Raw genomic sequence first — 18,602 nt, forward strand, 5'->3', positions numbered from 1 at the left:
TTTCTCGCGCACCTTTAGCAACAGTTTTATCTACAGAAATCAGCCAATGAGAAACTTTTATAAAATGTGGATAAGCATTATATCATCTGCTGACTCTTGCAGATTAACTACCACTCAAGAAAACGTTTCGGGGCCTGTACAAAACCTGACAGAATTCTACACTCTACACAGTAAAGTGGCTGGTCTTCCCACAGCAACCAGCCCCGATACCGACTATGCACCAATCCCACATTTGTATACAAGCATGTGCGGTCCACTTAGGTTTACAATGATTAACCCCAAAACTACACACCGGGGCACAAAACTGTTAATTTGGGTCAAACAAATGGATCAGCACTAATGGAAGCAAAGCAATTGACAAGGAAGCATCACGGGGCCACCGGAGAGCAGCTCGAATTGAACAACATGGACTGACTCATGCCTCATAAAGATTTCCTTTGTGACTACTCAGTGGAGGGCTTTGGTTCATGCTCTGGATTTTATAAGCCAGCAAATCTAGGGTAGTGAGACGTTTTCCTCACATTTCATTTCTAGCTAGAAGCTGAGCCCCAGCTGGGGAGGGGGGGTCCCCCTTCCTTTTTCTTAGTAGATGCTTTGGTCTTGGCAGCTTTTACTACACTGTCTTTGCCCCTCAAGCCTTTCCCCTTTTCTAAACATTTCCCTCTCAGCCACATTAGGTTTGTTGCTTTCCCTCAGGCCTTTCCCCTCAGCTAGGCCTGAGGGCATTCAATGTCCACATTTCTCAACCCTCCTGTCGAAAACCTCAAGTTACTGTTGCCAGCGACCCTTTTTCCTCTTCAAAATACACAGGGTTTTTTTGTTTTGTTCTCAACAAGTTCTCATGTTTCTAGACATCCCCTTAACCCCCTTCCCTCAGCTTGGTCAGAAGCTACCAACCTCCCTCTTGGGGACAACTTCCCTGGACCTGGGCCAATTCCGCACGGCTTACCTGACGCTGGGATATTGTGGAACATCCCGGAAAAACACGGAAGATCGCATTTTCTCATGTGAGTTTTGCGCGATGTCGCACAAAACTCGCGCAAAAAAATGCAGTCTTCCGTGTTTTTTCCGGCATGTTCCGCAACGTCCCGGCTTCAGGTAAGCCGTGCAGAATCGGCGCTTCTTCCCAAATTTCTTTTACCTGGCATGTGGGCCTTCAAAAGTATTCACTTGAGTGCCATCTGGTGGCTCCTTCAGTATTGATGCCACCTTCAGAATCCAGCTTGTGCCAACTCCCCATATGTCATGCTCGCCATAGTTAAATGTCAACCACGTTGGAAGTTTGGAACATTTATGTTTGCAATCGCAAACTTTGGCTTGGAAGAGGAAAACACGTAAGTGGTATTCAAAATTCGAGTGTGTGAGATGAAGAATTTCCAAATTTTCATTCAGTGTTTCAGTAGAACAGTGTGTGTGTATACTGTTTGCCACTGGAAGTAAATAGATCCCTCGCTGCTTCCTTCCCCCCCAACCCCCAAAAATTCAGGTTCTCAGCTGAGGAAACATGCTGAATTTCAAATGGGTGCCATCAGCCATTGAGTCCCACAAGTTTAAACGCACCTGCATCCTCATCACATTGATATTTAAACTAGACTAATACCAATGAACTCATAATGATGCTGGTAACATAATCAGAATTGTATATTCAATCACGCAGTGTGCTGATGTTGGCTGCAGTTCTGGAATGAATCATAATACTGCCTTGTTGATGAAGATATATTCCGCCCCTCCCTTTCCCCTCCAGCTTTAATAATGATTTAAATTATAAAAAGCAAAAGCTTGCTGCCTTAGCAAAGGGCCTGTCCCAGAGCTGCTCCCTACAGGGTACCATTAAATAGAAAACAGCCCCCCTCCCCAAAAATGACTAGAGCCATCAGCCCCTCCAAACTATTTTTGCTTCCCCAAGTGATAAATCTCAGCCACAGCAGCCCCCCTCCACATAAGCCGAGCAGCTGTAAACACCAGCTGCTGCGTCCCTTTCAAATCCCGTTTCCAGATCAGCACTGCTATCAGAAATGCATTACTTTGTTGCCGTCGCTTGTCGAAGGCGCCATTTAAAAATTTGCAACGCTCCTCTCCGCTGAAGGCAGTAAATCTCCCCATTTTAATGCCTCTTTATGGGTGGCGAAGGAGCGACAGGTGGGGAAAAAGGCCCATCAGGCCCCCGCTGTTACGTATATTGAATTAACAATTCTTAGCAGCTCTAATTATTTCCAGAAGGGGCTCTCCAAAGGCGGCTGGAGAGACTGCAGCATATTAAAAACCCGTTCCACCCGATTTCGCTCAGCCCCTTCCACAAACATCTCGGTGCTGGCTGTAAGATGCCAGCCAGTGTTTAACAAGCAAGTCTTGTCCAAGGAACTGAGAGCCAATTTTTCACAGAGCCCAACCTGCTTTTCAAAGGAAGTCCTTTGGATCAGGGGGTACCAGAACTCTGCCCCCCTGAAGGCCCAACTCATTAGCTATGTCAAGGATTGAAGTCTACCTTTAGCGCTACTTGACAGGAACAAATGACAAAATTCCCGCTAACAACCCCAGTCAAGCTTTTTCCTTTTCTTTTGACAGGATTTTCAACTAGTCTTTTTTTTTTCCTGCAAAGCTGTGTGTTGCCAGAGGGACAGCAGGCTGCCTGTTGGAGCCCTGGCCTAACATGCCCAAGGGGGAGCAAAGCAACCATTTTCCTCACACACACCTAAGCAGAGCAGTACCCAATGCGAGCCTCGCTGTGGCCCGGCTCCAAGAAATAGAAAAAGCCGCTCCAGGCTGAACCAAGTTAGGAAAGTATAGCAAGAAAATAATCCAATGGGGATAAACTCTTTGCCAGACTAATAGCAGCCCCATAGCCTATGGTTCCTGCGCTGCAGGCTACCAAGCCAGTCTAGATACCCATTACTTAATTTAGATTTATGTAGAATTAGAGCTTATTCCAACTGCCTCCATATTCCATTAATGCTACCCCTAGACACACATTTGTCAACGAGCATCCCAGGGGCTGTATCAGCCTTGCTTAAAATGCCTGCCTTTTCTCTGCCCTGTCATTGGACTGTTGCTTGCAGTGGCTGCCACGCTGCCAATACAGAATCTGTGATTTGTGTTTCCGAGCCTGAACATCAGCGGCCTCTTGAACAGGTCTGCAGTTGAAGCTTTTCCCAGCACAGAAAGGATAGAGAATTGTCCCTGGCCGAATTTCTGCATGTCAGGCCGCTGCTGAAGACCTAGGAGCATGGGCAGTAAGGGGGCTGGGGAAAATACCAAAAGCAAAAGACAAAATTGATTTCTATTTTTTTTTTAAATCCCAGTGCATTTCATTGCTCCTCCGATGGGAATTTGTGCAAGTGGGACACACTTTTGATATTCAAATAAGGCATCAGGTTGGATGCAGGTTAAGTTTTCCAGCAAAGAATCTTGGCCATGTACACTGGCTCCAAATCTATTTCCGAGCACAACTGCAGGCGCTGATGTTGACCTTAAAGGCCTATATGGCTTGGGACCAGTGCACCTGCAGGACCTCTTACTACCTTACGAACAAACCTGACCATTATGGTCACCTTCTGAGCCCACTTCCCTCCTGTTTCAGGTGCACTCCTTCTGAAATTACACAGGTGGAAACCCAGAAGTTCTCGGTCATGTCAGTTCAACTCTAGAATTTTCTCCCCAAGGATGCTTGAGTATCCCACCCCCCATTGCCATCTTCCAGCAGATGGAAGACATTGTTTCATTTGACATTCCCTCAGTGACCCTGCCCTCCCATCCTGTTTTGCTGTCTGTATTGTAGATTTGGTTTAATACTTTTGTTTTTAACTGGTTTTAATCATTTTTTTTATTGTGTATTTTTAATGCAAGCTATCTGTGCAGCCCTGATAAGGACAGAAAGGTGGGGTATTAATTTGGTAAATAAACTCTCCTGCCTCCCCTTTCCCATTGATTTCCACCAAAAACTCTTCCTGGGGACATGGGAACCCTGAGGAACTATACAGGGAGGTCAACAATGGGAAGGGGGAATCAGAAAGAATTGCCACTTTAGTCTGGATCCAATCCAACCTGAGGAACTATCAATAGTACAACTATTAGGATTTTTGCTTTTTTAAGTAACACACATTTTGGTCTTTCCCCCCTCATTACAGCATTCCCCCTCCCCTTTGTCCTTTGGTTGCAGTAAAGGAACTGCCAGCTCTAACGTGCTTGATTCTAATGAGCATACGCATGCATGCACAGCACTATAGTCAGAAAACATTCACACTGGGAACAGCAGCAGCTTCCTCAAGCAGCAGATGAACAAAAACAGATGCCAGCCTTCGGTACGGCATGTTAAGAGAGTAGCCCGACTGGCCCTGCCCTCCAAAGAAATAAATCCTCCTTAGCAAGCATATCAGGTAGAAAGATCGTAAAAAGTGTAGATGCTTCAGTTTCTCTTTAAAGGTTACAGATTCAGGTATCACAGTTGAGCTGGTTGTTTGGGGCAGGGGGAAGATGCAAGATTCGGTCAAGGCAGGCTGGTGCATATGGATCCTGCACCAGCTTACAGAGGCAAGTTTTGTACAGACTATCATCTTATGCCAGTTTCTCCAATCACACTGCACAGCTTGAGCTCCACCCCCCCACCAATTTTCCCAGGAGGGGTACAAATTCTTAATTGAGTTTGCAAAGTGCTGAGCACCAGAGAGACTCTGCAGAAGTACACCTCAGAGTCAAGTTGCAGAGAACGCTCTGGGGTTTCAACATCACCATCAAAGCCACCGTTAAGGCTGAGGTGGCGGTTTTATTCCAAAATGCCATGTTTTAAATCATTCATAAACTTCAGGGGGAAAGCCCTTGGGGCTAACCCACAGCTCTTGCAGTCTCCAAGCAGGAGTTTTTTTTTCCAAGAGAAAAATCAATACCAGGGCAGCATTAAAAATAAAGATGGGATGTTAGAGCAAATATTGTAAGGTAACGTTTTTACGAAGATGTGTCATAGAACCGCAGCAGGGAAATAAAGAGTAATGAAAAAAACACACACCTCTCCCCGTTAGCTTTTTTATTTCACATCAAATGCGCACCCACCCAGAGCACCCTCCAAACTAACATCCACACTAGCTCACTTGAGTTATCTGCTGCAGATCGTCAAATTGAGTAGCATGCAGTTAAATAAGTGTACAGCAACCTCATTGGCAGGGCAGAATTGAATGTAGTGGTTCCAAACCAGATGAACAATCAAGCCCCTCTTTAAAGAAACAAATGCCACGCAAAGTCACAGTGGCAGGAAAATAGCAAGGCTGTTAAACTAAGGGATCTCAAGAGTTAACTGTACTCAAAAGGTCTGTCAGGACGCAAGTATGGCTGTCAGCAGCGACTGAGAGTATGCAATAGTAAAAACAAATTACTTTTGGTGAGGGTGGGTGGGACTCAAGAACATTTGCCTTGCCAAGACTGGAGAGAACATTTTTTGTTAAATCAGGGGTCTATTTGAGCAAGTAGGCTGCTATTACCCATACAGAACAATCCTCCGACACATCTGATATAGAACTGTCGACCAATTAAGTTGATTAATCTTCCTCCAGTATCTCCAAAAGGTGCTTGTATTGAGATATTCAGTAATATGCAAATATAATTGATTAGACGGCAGAAAATTAAAGAGACCTTATAGTTTAATAAAAGCTACCAGTCATAGTCAGAATCTTTAACATTCTCTTTTCCTTCTCCTATTACAGAAACACATCAGAACAAAAACAGCCTTATAAAGTATGTCCTTAGTAGCAGACCAAGCCAATTAAAATTTGCCATCGCCAATTAAGACTGGTCCCCAACCAACTCATGTTTCAATATACTTATTAAAGCTAGCAGCTCTAATCTGAATGAACAAATGCTTGAGCCGCACTAAGCAGGGATGCTTTTAGAAAGTATTAATAGTACTCACAGTTGTCTAACAGTGTATGCAGCTACAGTTATCACTATGCAAGTGAGAACAGAGGCAAATGGCAGGGAATCAGCCTGCCTTCTCCACTTGTAAAGATGCTAGCCCTCATTGTCACAAAAAAGCAGGGAAAAATTTGAAAAGACATGCTGGAAGCACCGGGTACTACGAAAGAGAGCACAGAGCAGGAACAGATCTTTCAAAACTCACAAGCACACAGTGTGTCAGTAAATAAAGAATTTTTATTTTTAAACTGAAGCTCGTTTTAATGTTTCTTGCTTGCGGCCGCCACCTGGAAAGTAAAGAGGGAAAAGGTCAGCCTCCCACACACGTAAGGTCAGCACTTATGCGCAGTCAACCCAAATAATTTTTAATAGTAGGAAATTAGGCTCCTAGCACTCAATTGTGCATTATCAGGTTGCAGGTCATGGCCAGTCATCCTACATCAGGGTCCAGTGTGGCTGAAACACCTTTCGCTTAACCATGGTGTCACAGTTGCTGGAGCCCGGGGAAGCTGTCCGTAGGCTGCCACCACTCTGGCACAGGTTTCCTAAAGAAGGGCCCAGAGCACCCAACCAACACCTTTTGTTGACTCTTTCCCAGTAGGTTTGATTTATTACATGACCAAATGAGGCATGAGGACCCAGGCAGAATAATAAAGAACTTTATTTAAAAGGTTTATTAATAACTGATTCTCAAACTTGGTATATTAAAGAGAATAGTAAAGGTTGGTGAACAAACAAAACTAAAATACCCTAACGCATCTAACTAGACTGCTCTTAACTGTCCCCTGGTGACTGTCTTCCAACTGTCTCACCCCTTCTGGATGAGGGATCCCTCCGTCTGCAGCAGCCTCTCCTCAGCTGTGCTCCCTAGAAGTGAACACCCTCCCCCCCCCTGTGGTGAGGCCTTTTATCTCTTCTCTCAGGCACCATCCCCCTATTTTCCTAATGGTGCAAATTTTCCCTCCAAATCCCCTTACCCAATCACAGGGGCCAAAGGGAACCTGGGAAATGTAGGCCTTGCAGTAACTTTAGTGCAGGCTTCCCCAGAGCCACTAGGCCTCACTAGGCCCAGGCTCGTAACACATGGACAGAGGGGTGGGGGTTAGCCACCCTATCCCACCTCGCCTCCCCTAGCTCTACTTCCTTTTGAGCTGGAAGCCTCCCCAAACCTGAGTCACAAGACAAGACAGAACCTTTATTGGCAAATATCCCCAAACCCTTTAAAAGCCTCATGTAGGTCTGGGGCAAGCCCAGGAGCCTCTCTCTACAGATAAGCCCAATGGAGGCACGGCCAAGCCCAGGAAGGACAAACAACCCCTTATGAGTTCTCTCCCCCCTGCTGCTCCCCTTTCCTGAACCCACAGGGGAGCTTAGACAGCTGGCTGTCAAAGGGCCAAGCGTCAGTGCCTGAATGGCTCTCAAAAGGCCAACTGCTATTGATCCATCGGCTGGCATGTGGATCTTTATAGGGTGCCTACTGTGATCCTACCGAGAATGACGAATGCCATGCTTATCTTTATTTACTTCATTTATACCTTCCTTTTCTCCCCAATGAGGACCCAAAGCAGCGTTACACCATTCTCCTCCATTTTATTCTCACAACAACCCTATATGGTAGGTTAGGCCAAGTGTGTGTAAATGACTCAAGGTCACCTAGCAAGCTTCTGCTGAGGAGCAGGGATTCGCACTTGGGTGGTCCCAGATTCTAGCCCAACACTCTTAATCACTGCACCACACTGGGTTTCGGACCACGTTGGGGTGTCGAGGATGGAAGGGCCTCTGGTGTTGTCCAGCAGCCCCCTCCAACACGTTCCTTCCCCATTAGCAATGCAGTCCTCTATTCACTACCTCACTTGTGTAGTACGACAGCAAGGACAACACGTCCCCATCACTGCCTGGTAGAGACGGGCACGAACCGGAAAAAAACCGAACCATGCGGTTCGTGGTTCATCACATTTCATGAACCATGAATTTTCACGAACCTGCCCCGGTTCACAAACTGGTTAATTTGGTTCGTGAAAATGTCACATCCAGGTCAGCAAATCATCACTTCTGGGTCAGCAGAAGGTCTGCAGGAAGTCCATCCCGTTGCCTAGGAAACTGTTTGATAGGCGCCAGGCTGTCTGCAGTGACAAACCAAAAACGAACCAAACGAACCAGCCTAAAGTGTGTGGCAGCTCGTCAGAAATGGGCTCTGAAGAACCGCCGGTTTGTGAACCATAAACCGGCCCGGTTTGCCATGAACTTTGGTTCATATTTCAGTTCGTGCCCATCTCTACTCCCTGAGCTGAGGCTGACACTTTGTGGTGCAGAAGCCCACAAGATATTGCCTAGCAGCATCTTTTTCTCCAGTCATTTGACTGTTGTTAGGCAGCTCAACAGAAAAAGCAGATGTGTGCCACATGCAATTAATTAGGATGTTAAGGTGCCAAAAGCCGACTTTCACTGGCCCCAATCTTCATAAGCTTATCAAGTGGGCAGGAAGACGGGTTATCTCTGTGCTTTTGTGTTTAAGTGATTCACTCGCAGCTGGCTGAAAAGAATCCAGGCGTCTTTAAAAGGAACAGACATACCATCACACAATGCTGAATTCAGTAGCCAAGTGCCTGAAGAACTCTGGTCCAAAGCCTGCAAATTTACTTGCAAAGGTAATAAAGACCATTCTTTATATGGGCTGCTATAATTTCTTTTTTGTTTAGGACTGATAACAGAGTATTTGAGATACTCGATTGGATTCACACTTCAGCCCCGCAGTTTGAAAATGAGATCTCTCTCACACGAGTACATGCGATTTTTCATTCTGCTACTAGTGTGGAGGGGCTCCGCTTAAGTAACTTGCATGAATTTGTAAAAGCAACCATTTGCAAGGAATAATTCACCCACGGTATGCTGTAAATGTCAACACAGGGCTGGTTAATGCTCGTCATTCCCACACTTTATCTGATGGCACTGGGGCCATTAAGAATTTTATTGGGGACAGATCATCAAGTACAAGTTTTAAGGAGAAAAAAAAACTATTCTAGGAGAAGCTGAGAGATACACAGACCCTTTCTAATGAGATTTTAAGAAAACCAGGCTCATGGAGCTCTCATTAATACGGCAGTCAAGAGCTGAGCTTAAATGCTCTCTCAAGTTGCTTATTCCAACTCCCTCCCTCCCTCTTTAATTTTGCTTTCTGCATATTGTTTAGGAACAGGTGATGATTCAACTTAAGCTGTGTTCCAATATCAGTGGCCAGACTTCGCAGATTCCCACCCCCATTTCTTTCATTAACCATTTTGTCACGACGCCTACATTGTGTTGACTAAGGTGGGATCGCCATCTTCAGTGTTGTTTTTTAAAGATGGGAAAAGGCATGCAAGCCTGCAGAGTGTTCTGGAAGCAAGAGCATGAAACCTTTCTGCCCTTGCCCGGCCTCCCCAAATGAAGCCACCGATACATCAATGAAAGTGTAAAAAGCACACTGAATCCATCCCCCTCCACACTACTGCTCTGATCCAAATTAGGCCCAAAGTGTGGGTAATATTTCCATTTTTAAAGCACCGGGAAGATCTCCCAGCCTCACGTCAAGCTGAGCCGAACTCAGCTGTCATAACATGCCCATGGTATTCACCAGCCAAGAAACATCAGAAAAGAATTTGCACATGCCAAGGGGCAGAAGGAGCAAACTCGTTTCAAAAATACAGCTCAACCGTAATGCCTGAGAAAGTTACAGAGAAAATTCACGTTTCAGGCATTCGTTCCTCCTACCACTGCTCCATCTCACTAGACCCTTCTAATCCAATACAACAGAGCACCACTGGAGTCTTATGCTAAAGCTTCGTGATACAACTGATAAAATGTTGAACTGGGATGAAGTAGACCAGAGAACGGACAAAAAACCATTCTTGTGGAAGAAGCCAGGTGCCCAGAATGAAAAGTCTTGGGAGGCCACTTTGGTGTAGTGGTTAAGAGCACGGGACTCTAATCTGAAGAGCAGGGTTCGATTCCCCGCTCCTCCACTCGAAGCCAGCTGGGTGACCTTAGGCTAGTCACAGCTCTCTGGAGCTCTCTCAGCCCCACCCACCTTACAGGGTGTTTGTTGTGGGGATAATAACAACACACTTTCTAAACTGCTCTGAGTAGGCATTAAGTTGTCCTGAATGGCGGTATATAAATCGAATGTTGTTGTTATTCGAATTATCCGAAACACAATCAACAATAAGCAGAGGTCACATGTTATTATTGACTGGCCTTGCTAAGCTGATACAGGTTTCCGCCGGAGACTAAGTATCAACCAGATATTGGCTAATATGAACACTGTTCCAAGTAGTGCCACCTTTTGAAGTTCTGTAGGTGTTATGTCAGAAAGCTGCAGTTTTTCCATATGAATTGCAAAGTTTTTCGAGATGGTTCCAAGTGCCCCGATGACAATGGGGACTGCATTCTTCTTCTATAGTAAGGTGGCTTCTATTGCCAGATCTCTATATTTAATCATTTTTTCTTGTTCTTTTTCACCTCTGGCATCCCCAGGAATATTATTGTTGTTATTGGGGAACCTTGAAAAGGCCAGACCATATAGACTGGCAAAAGCCCATTTCATGAGTTGCAACTAGGTCTATGAAAACTCACACCAGTCTTTTCGGGCAGCCTTTCATTTAGTCCACAAAACAAAACAGTCTACAAAAATGTTTATTAGTCTCTGTGTTCACACTATGCTGATAATGCATGGCCTAAAATGAACTAATGGTTATCAAGAAGACTCCCTGGAGGGAATTCTTAATGCTACCAATGGCCAGCAGAGTAGCTATTTAAGGGTCTGTTTTAAGATGTAACAAAGCACCTCTGTACAAAAAGGCTACTCTTAGAGATCTTTACACAAGGAGTTACCTGTCCTGCAATCCTGTCCAGATCTCTCTGCCCCTGTGGAGTAAGTTTGCGACCTCTGGAAAGAAACCAACAAACAAGATCAGTGCGTTCAAGAAATAGCACCTTTGCCCCTGGGGCCTTTTCTGTGCCCTCATTACAGCCGCCCAGCACATTAGTCACCCCCACCCCCACCCCGCCTCCGCCCAATACCTCAAGTATGTACTAATTTTCACACCTCTGCTCCCTTCGATAGATAAAAGTTACATTCCAATCCTCTTTCCCCTCCAAACGCATGTGCAAATGCAATTCTTAAGTAAATATTTCAAAGGAGGCATTCTACCCCAACACACTGAAACACCATGAAAAAAAGACTAAATTCTGGCAAAGTAATCTCTGGTGCCAAGCAAGCCATTTGTAGGCAAAGTACACAACGTCCTTGCATGGCTTTCATGATATTCACACACACACAACACATTTTTATTTACTTAGGGTTACCACATTGGATGAGAACCTCTCTATCTTCTGGAAACTCACCCATCCTGGTCTTTCTCCACCATCTTCAGCCCTTCCAGTGCCTGGAGGACCCTTCTAGCAACACTCTTGGAGCCCCGGCTAAAGTGGCTGGGCATCACTCCATTGCGCTGGCGACCCCCGTAGATCTTGGTCATGGAACCAACCCCCGCACCACCACGGAGGTATAAGTGGCGGGCTGTGGATGCTTTAAAAAAACATAAGATAAAAAAACCATCACTTTCCTAACACTTCCAACCTGGCAGTTTCAACCTTAATATTCTAATAGAAGCCTCACCACAGCAAACATAGAAGCAAATCGGGCTGACTGTCCCATCTTGAAAAAAATCCTGTTAACCCCCCCCCCGCCCCCATTGCAGCATCATTCAGAACACACCTAGGGTCGCCTCACAGATGGCTACATTTAATCACAGTGACAGCCTTCGCATGTGAGCAGCTTAGGCATCCAAGCCAGAAGCCAATAATCTCGGCTGCCCAATATTCTAGACTCTTTCTCTCAGAGCATGTCGCCTGCTACAGCCCATCCTGTGCCAATCACATGACTTAGCAGACAGTTCTCTAGAGAGAAAGAAGCAGCTGTGAACAGGAAAGAGGCAGTGCGTAAACTTGCTGAAGATGGTGCCGTTCATGAGTATCAAGAGGTTTAGCACAGACTATTTGCTGCTGCCAGTGGAGTATGGCAAGCAGGGGATCAACTCTACAGAGAAGGAACAGGGCGCCGCAGTTGGTACTTGGGAGGAAGTCGTGGTGCTGAAATCCCGAGTTTGCACCTAGAATGGAACTATAGGTAGTAAGGAAAAGAGCACGAAGGACAGAGGAGCCCTTTCTAACCATCAATTTTCTGTTAGAGCTGGATGCTTAGGAATAGACACAAAAAAAGGCAGCCTGAGGTTACATGCCCGCAAGCCAACAGCCAGTCTTCCAACGCCCCCATCCTGTTTGAATGGTTTCAGCAGTAAGACGACTACTGAGAACACCGTGCTTAATAGATGTCGCCACAGCAGAAACTGCGAGGGGAATAAAAAGACAAGCCTGGCTTTAGAGCTTCCACGCAACCCCCTCGCTGCAACAAAAACATGTTTAAAAGCCAGACACAAAACAGCAGAAAATTGGTTTGTATTATTTACCATGAATGCGCACAGATGTGCGTTGTCTGAAAAGGCAGCCGAACACCAGGGAAGGAGCAAGGCAAAATCTCCATGCCGACTAAACTCTAAAGCTCTCCAACTGTTACAGGGAGGCTTCTAAAGTCAAGAACAAAACTATCTGGGGCCTTAGGAAGGAAAAGACAGATTGCTTGGCTGGCTACCAAGACTCGTTCGAGCCCTTCCTTCAAGGGACAGGAACCAGTCAAAAGCAATGGACTCAGGCAGAAATGATGAGAGTTAATGCACCGGGCACAGAATACGATCATGCAACACAGGAAAGGGGGAGTAACAGGCAAATCTTAACACAACCAATCTCATTTTGAGAACCACCATACCCCTAGAAGATTAAGTAACCTGGAAAAACAAAGAAAACAAGCAAAACAAGGTGTTGCTGTACATGCCCCGTTTGTCTCATTAAAACCAGGCCTCGAGACACTCTGTAGTCCTTTGGGCTACAAGTCATGGCTAAAGGCCCAATTTAAAAGGCAGACAATGAACACGTGCAAAGCAGCAGGGGGTTAAGTCCTACCGGACTGCCTGCATCACAGCCTGAAGCACCACGCGTACCTGTAGCAAGTACATCAGACACTGAAGCATAATTGCCTCCGGGAGAAAAAAAATCTATTACAGCCGTTCCGCCTCCTTCCCAAAACTGGGCCAGAGCACAGATTGCTATGGCAGCCAAAGGAGAGAAAGAGGGAGCACAGCCACCTATAGCCCAAAGACATCCTTCCCAATTGCTGGAAATGGGGAAAGTCAAGGGTTTTGTTTCCATCTGCAACAACACGGCTGCCTAAGTAATCTGTCCTGGGCATCCCAAGGACAAGGAGGATCAACCAAGCGTCTGCGATGCCTCTGATGCTGGGGTGGGGCCATTGCAACAACTTCAACCAAGAAGCACCTGCGTATTCTCCAAAGAGCCGTGAATACCTCTCAGTTCAGATGAGGCGCTCCGATCACTGTGGCAACTGCAAAGCCCTGGCAAGTGGCAAAAGGAGGCCCAGACAACCCATAGAAGCACCCCTCTTCCCACTGCAGCCAACTGGAGAGCTGCAGTTGCTATGGCAATCATACCTCAGCAACCAGGCCAACTCTTTAAGGTCAGCCGACGACGCTGGGGTTGGAATGAAGCACAGCTGACACTTCCGCCACCTCCGCCTCCACTTCTGTGCCTGGCAACAGGCAGGGCAAGCGAACACTTTCACGGGCCGCCTAAAGTATCTCCAGACCTGGAAGCCCTCTTTTGTAGCTCATAAAGACAGGAGGCTGCTTTGGTACCCTTTCTGTTTGGACAGGCACCATCCCCACAAATCAAAGCGCTGTCTAATCATTATGTTTTGCAATACATAAATCCCACATCCCGGGCAGACCTCTCGGTCTAGGATTGCTTGATAAAGCCGTAACATTTTTCAAACAGCAAGTTCTTGGCCTGCATGAGCATGCAAGACCATTTCAAAAAGGCGCTAGCTGGGATGTGCAAGGCAGTCTCCAGCCTTGTTCCAATACCACCAACCCCCTGAGATATTTTCTCTCTCTCACTCTCTCTCTGGTTTCAAACTTCTTGCCACCTTTTTATTAAAGCAACAGAAAGATTTATTTATTATTTATTGATTTGATTTGATTTATACCCCGCCCTCCCACATTAAAAAATACATTAAAATCACAAAAACATAAAATCAACAACAATTTTTAAAAAACCATTAAAATAGTCCAGGAGCAGGCTATTTAGACAAATATTGGGAGTCTGTACACGGGCATAGCAGATGGCTGAGGGCAGCCCCAGAAGAAGTGGTGGTCTTAAATGGAAGGACACCCGCTGGCACTCAACCAAAGGCCCGGCGGAACATCTCCATTTTACAGGCCCTGCGAAACTGTAACAGGTCCCGCAGGGCCCGGATCTCCAGCGGGAGAGTTTTCCACCAGGCCGGGGCCAGGGCAGAAAAAGCCCTGGCCCTGGTTGAGGCACTCACTATTGGGAATGCATGTTTTCTGAACTTAGTATTAATGCAGGCTTCTGAGATGAATAACGGTACGGCATTAGCTAATGTAGCAGTGGTGTAAAGCAGTGGTGTAAAGCAAAAAAAGGGGGGGGATTGTATTTTTTTAGCATAACTAAGGGGAGCATAGTCGTAGTAGCCTCGACCAATTTTATTTATTTACTACTTTTATAGTCTGCCTTTCTCACGAAGCCTCAAGGAACTGACAATATCAGGGTAGAATACAAGCTGTAAGGTGCCGGGAGGGCCTCAGGCTCACACTTCCTCTGCCTGAAGCTAGAACTGGATGAGCAAATACTGGGCATGAGCTCAGAGCAAGAGCCAAAGGGCTTGGTCTACAGCTGTTGGCCCCATGACTTACAGCCTGGAGCCTGCATTAGCCAACCCAGGAAATCAGAACCTGCATACAACACATTTGCTTCGCCTGTTTTGTTTCTTTAAATTGTATAAATTGTTTGTGCATAGCTGCTTTCCTAAAGGTAAAAATCACACATACAACCACACAGGAACCCTTACCAGCTCTAGTGTAGAACCAGTTCTCATCATAGGGAGCCAATTCCTTGTGTTTGGCTAGTTTGACTGTGTCCACCCATTCCGGTACCTTTAGTTTACCTGACCTGAAAGAATAATCCAAAGACAAGTCATTATGACCGTAAGAAACAACCAGAGTCACTTTTGCTTACAAGCAGCACACTGAGCACACACTCATTCAGGATACTTCCACACATAGATTCTCTGCTGTTTTTCTCCGTAACTACAAAGCATGAGCTAAAATCCAAGTCTTCATATCTTGCAGATGGACAGCAAGATCCCAAGTAGCCTGAATAAACAATCTGCAGAGATTCCACTTAAACAATGAAGTACAGGCACCAGCCAAGGCCATACAGCTGTTTGCTGTTGATAAGGGTGACACCCAAGGAAATCTTCAGAAAACTAAAAATCCATAACATCAACAGAATTACTTTGCATATGAACAGAACCGCAACAAAAGAAAAGCACTCTAGCTGATGTGCAAACACACAGTGTTTGACCTCATTAATCTACAAACTCTGGAGCTTCCTAAGGGGGAAGCTTTTCACACTGGATAGCCAGTGCCTTCAATCAATGGGCGGACCAGAAATGTACACTATCTAATACGCCAGGTGTAGAAAACAGATTTATATCCCTACTTGTCAAGGAAGCTCATTACAGCAGAACCAAGTTACTTTAAAGGACTGTTAAGGAGTATCAGAGATTACTGGATTTATTTCTCAACATTCTGCCATATTCCGGTGTGTCTAAGAAACCTGGAAAGCCTATGCACAAAAGGAGCAAGTTGTCATTGAATTCTATGGGATAAAACAAATAGGCTGCAATGTAGGACATGACTGTGGGAAACTATAATGTTGTGGTCAAATTCCCCAACGTTGTTATTTTTCCATAAGATTAGCCATGCTTCCCCCACCAAATTGAGGGCAGTTTCTCTTTTTGCCCTCCATGCATCTGACGAAGAGAACTGTGATTCTCGAAAGCTTATGCGACAATAAAATTGGTTAGTCTTAAAGGTGCTACTGGACTCTTTTTGAAGGTGAGCTAACTCAGACGAATTTCTGAATTCACCAAAGGGAACATATGGTTCAGCCATCTTTTGGTTGCTTGATAAATGCATCTGACTCACTTGAACAAGTCTCAGGTTTCGTTCTTAACTAGTGAGCTTATTTTTTTTTAGGCTACTTACTTTTTGAGGAAGGCAGCGAGCGCCCTCACAAACTCCTGCTGGTTCACGTCTTTTACCGTTACACCAGGCATCTGTTAAAGAGAAAAGAAAAAAAACCACAAACGCCAATTTTTAATAACGCATGCCCAGAGCAAACAAGTTGAGGTGCACCTCACTGGGAAATTTTATCATTTCAGCCATCCCTGCCCCTTTCAGCACTTGACTTCCTTTCTCTCCCCCTCCCCAGTTCACAAGATGCTACCTTGCCCGGAAGGAGACTGCGGTTTATCAAGGTCACCAGTACCATCTCTAACTGGCAGCAGCTCTCCAGGGTTTCAAACAGAGATCGTGCACATCACTGGCTGCCTAACCCTTTTAACTGGAGGTGCCAATGATTGGACCTGGGACCACCTCCATTCAAAGCAGACGTTCTACTAGTGAGAGACAGCCCAGTTATTTATCTGAAGAGAGCTCTGACTCTCAAAAGCTTATATCCTAAAAATCTTGGTCTCTAAGGTGTCACTGGACTCATATTCTAAACAGAACCACAGAATTTGAAGCCAGCAGCACCTTAGAGACCAACAAGATTTTCAGGGTATAAGCTTTCGAAAGCCAAAGCCCCCATCTTCAGATACTTTGAAATGTTATGCCCTTGAAAAATCTGATTGGTCTTTAAAGTGCCACTTGACTCAAATTCTGCTGTTCTACTGCAGACTAACGCAGCAACCTACCCTAAACCCAGTCCCACTATTAACTTATTTTTTAAAATATCTACACCCCAACACTCACCTTAGCTCAAGGGAGCTTATGTAAGGAGTTAGGGGGAAGAGGAATCTGGGTATGTGTGCAGCCTACTTCTTTTCTCTCCTGAGCCCTCTGGGATATGAACCAATACAGAACTTCTAAACAGCTGTTCTCAAAACAGCAACAGATCTCATTTTTACCCATAACAAAATACATCATCTATGAATGTTGCTTTTGCTTTATAAGCCACTGAGTGCTGTAAAGTAGAAAGCATGTATCTGAACTGCTATACCATAGTGACTAAGTGGTTGGACTGCTAATCTGCATTTTGCTGGTTCAAATCCCACTCCTGCCATGAACCTAGTAGGTGGCCTTGTGCAAGCCACTCCTCTCAGCCCCAGCTGCATTGTAGGGATAATGTTGGGGTGTAGATATTTTAATAAGTAAATAGTGGGACTGGTTTTAGGGTAGGTTGCTGTGGTGGCTTCGTTCACCACTCCGAGCGGGGCGCTAATTTGTCTAGAAGAGCAGTACGTAAGCACAATTATTATTATTGCCGCTATTGCCTGCTCTGACTGCGTTCTCCTGAATGACAGGTATAGGTTAAGTAGCTGGGCTGCAAATCAGCACTCTGCAGGTTCGACTCCCACCACTTGCCAGGAGCTTAATAGGAGGCCTTAGGCAAGACCTCTCAGCCCAGGTCCCCAGCTGCACTGTTGGGATAATAACACTGACTTTCTTCACCACTGTCAGTGGGGCACTAATCTGTCCCGAAGGGCAGTATATAAGCACGCTGTTATTATTAAGACTAGATCTAACTATTTTATATCACATATAATCATTATATAAAATATATGTAAGATATACCACAGTATTATAACCGACTGCTATTGTTACACTGCTATTATTGTATATCTGATTATTATTAATAAGCAAATATCTGATTATTCAAAATGATCGCGAATTGTTATCGTCTTTTTCTCAGCGTGTGGCCGAGCAATGCCCTAGCCTGACATACAACACGACGAGCGCCCCAAGGCCAAGCCCAGACCCTCGGCCCGCTTCCCATTCCCCCACCCAAGGAAAGGCTCGCCCGCGCACGTATTCCCGCCAGGCCAGGGTCAGGTCCCGGACACAGGCCAAGAAACGCGAGGCCGGCCCGGTGGGGCCCGTAGAAGGCCTCTGCCCGCCCGCAGGGACAGCCCCGGCCTAGCGCTGCTCACCGCGCTGCTGCCTCTGCACTCCCGGGCAGGCGAAAGAGGACGCGCGGGGCTTCCCACCCGCAAGTCACAGGGCTCCAAGCATCGCGAGGCTTGACTCGCCAATCAGATGGACGCGAGACTTGGGCTCGCCCAATCCACGTGAGGCGGGGGTGGAGGAGGAAGCGGGCCTCCCCGCGCGCCTTCTCTCACAGCCAGCGGTCCCGGAAGTTGTAGAAGCTTCTTGCCCACAGAAGGGTGGAAGTGGAGTTCGTTCGGATAGCTGCGTGATTGCTATTGGCCACTAGGCGCGCTAGAGAGCAAGGAGCCGCTGTTCGAAAAGTCCTATGCACGCTTACTTTTATTTTTTTATTATTATTATCATCAACATCATCCTTAACGCCACTGTTATTATCATCATCATCATCATCATCATCATTACTACTACTACTATTACTATTATTATTCTCCTACTCTTCCTCATCATTACTATTATCATTCATTTTCATTATTATTGGTGTCATTTATAGTCTGCCTTTCT

General features: G+C 45.8%; 1 protein-coding gene across 2 annotated transcripts; it reads right to left on the reverse strand.

Moving 5' to 3' along the window:
• Positions 1-5,609: 5,609 nt before the first annotated feature.
• On the reverse strand, positions 5,610-18,142 carry RPS19 (ribosomal protein S19). Of its 2 annotated transcripts, none has more exons than XM_054999930.1 (6): positions 18,086-18,142; positions 16,140-16,210; positions 14,939-15,039; positions 11,281-11,464; positions 10,766-10,822; positions 5,610-6,182 (listed from the first exon to the last, which is right to left on the reverse strand). In XM_054999930.1, exons 2-6 carry the CDS (start codon positions 16,208-16,210, stop codon positions 6,059-6,061), a joined length of 537 nt encoding a protein of 178 aa, XP_054855905.1. In that variant the 5' UTR covers positions 18,086-18,142; the 3' UTR covers positions 5,610-6,058. The 2 variants fall into 2 exon arrangements, with proteins under 2 accessions (XP_054855905.1, XP_054855906.1); XM_054999931.1 differs by having other exon boundaries at positions 6,116-6,185; positions 10,768-10,822; positions 18,086-18,137.
• Between the last annotated feature and the right edge of the window lie 460 nt (positions 18,143-18,602).

The sequence above is a fragment of the Eublepharis macularius genome, chromosome 15, assembly GCF_028583425.1.
Source record: "Eublepharis macularius isolate TG4126 chromosome 15, MPM_Emac_v1.0, whole genome shotgun sequence".
NCBI classification, from domain to species: Eukaryota; Metazoa; Chordata; class Lepidosauria; order Squamata; family Eublepharidae; genus Eublepharis; species Eublepharis macularius.

Bases quoted from the DNA above. Each gene is read 5' to 3' on its own strand.
- RPS19 (XM_054999930.1), bottom strand. From the start codon at position 16,210: ATGCCTGGTGTAACGGTAAAAGACGTGAACCAGCAGGAGTTTGTGAGG. The intron at 15,040-16,139 runs GTAAGTAGCCTA...TTATTCTTTCAG, and splicing joins CTCGCTGCCTTCCTCAAAAA to GTCAGGTAAACTAAAGGTAC. The intron at 6,183-10,765 runs AACTCCTTGTGT...ACTTTCCAGGTG, and splicing joins GACAGGATTGCAGGACAGGT to GCGGCCGCAAGCAAGAAACA.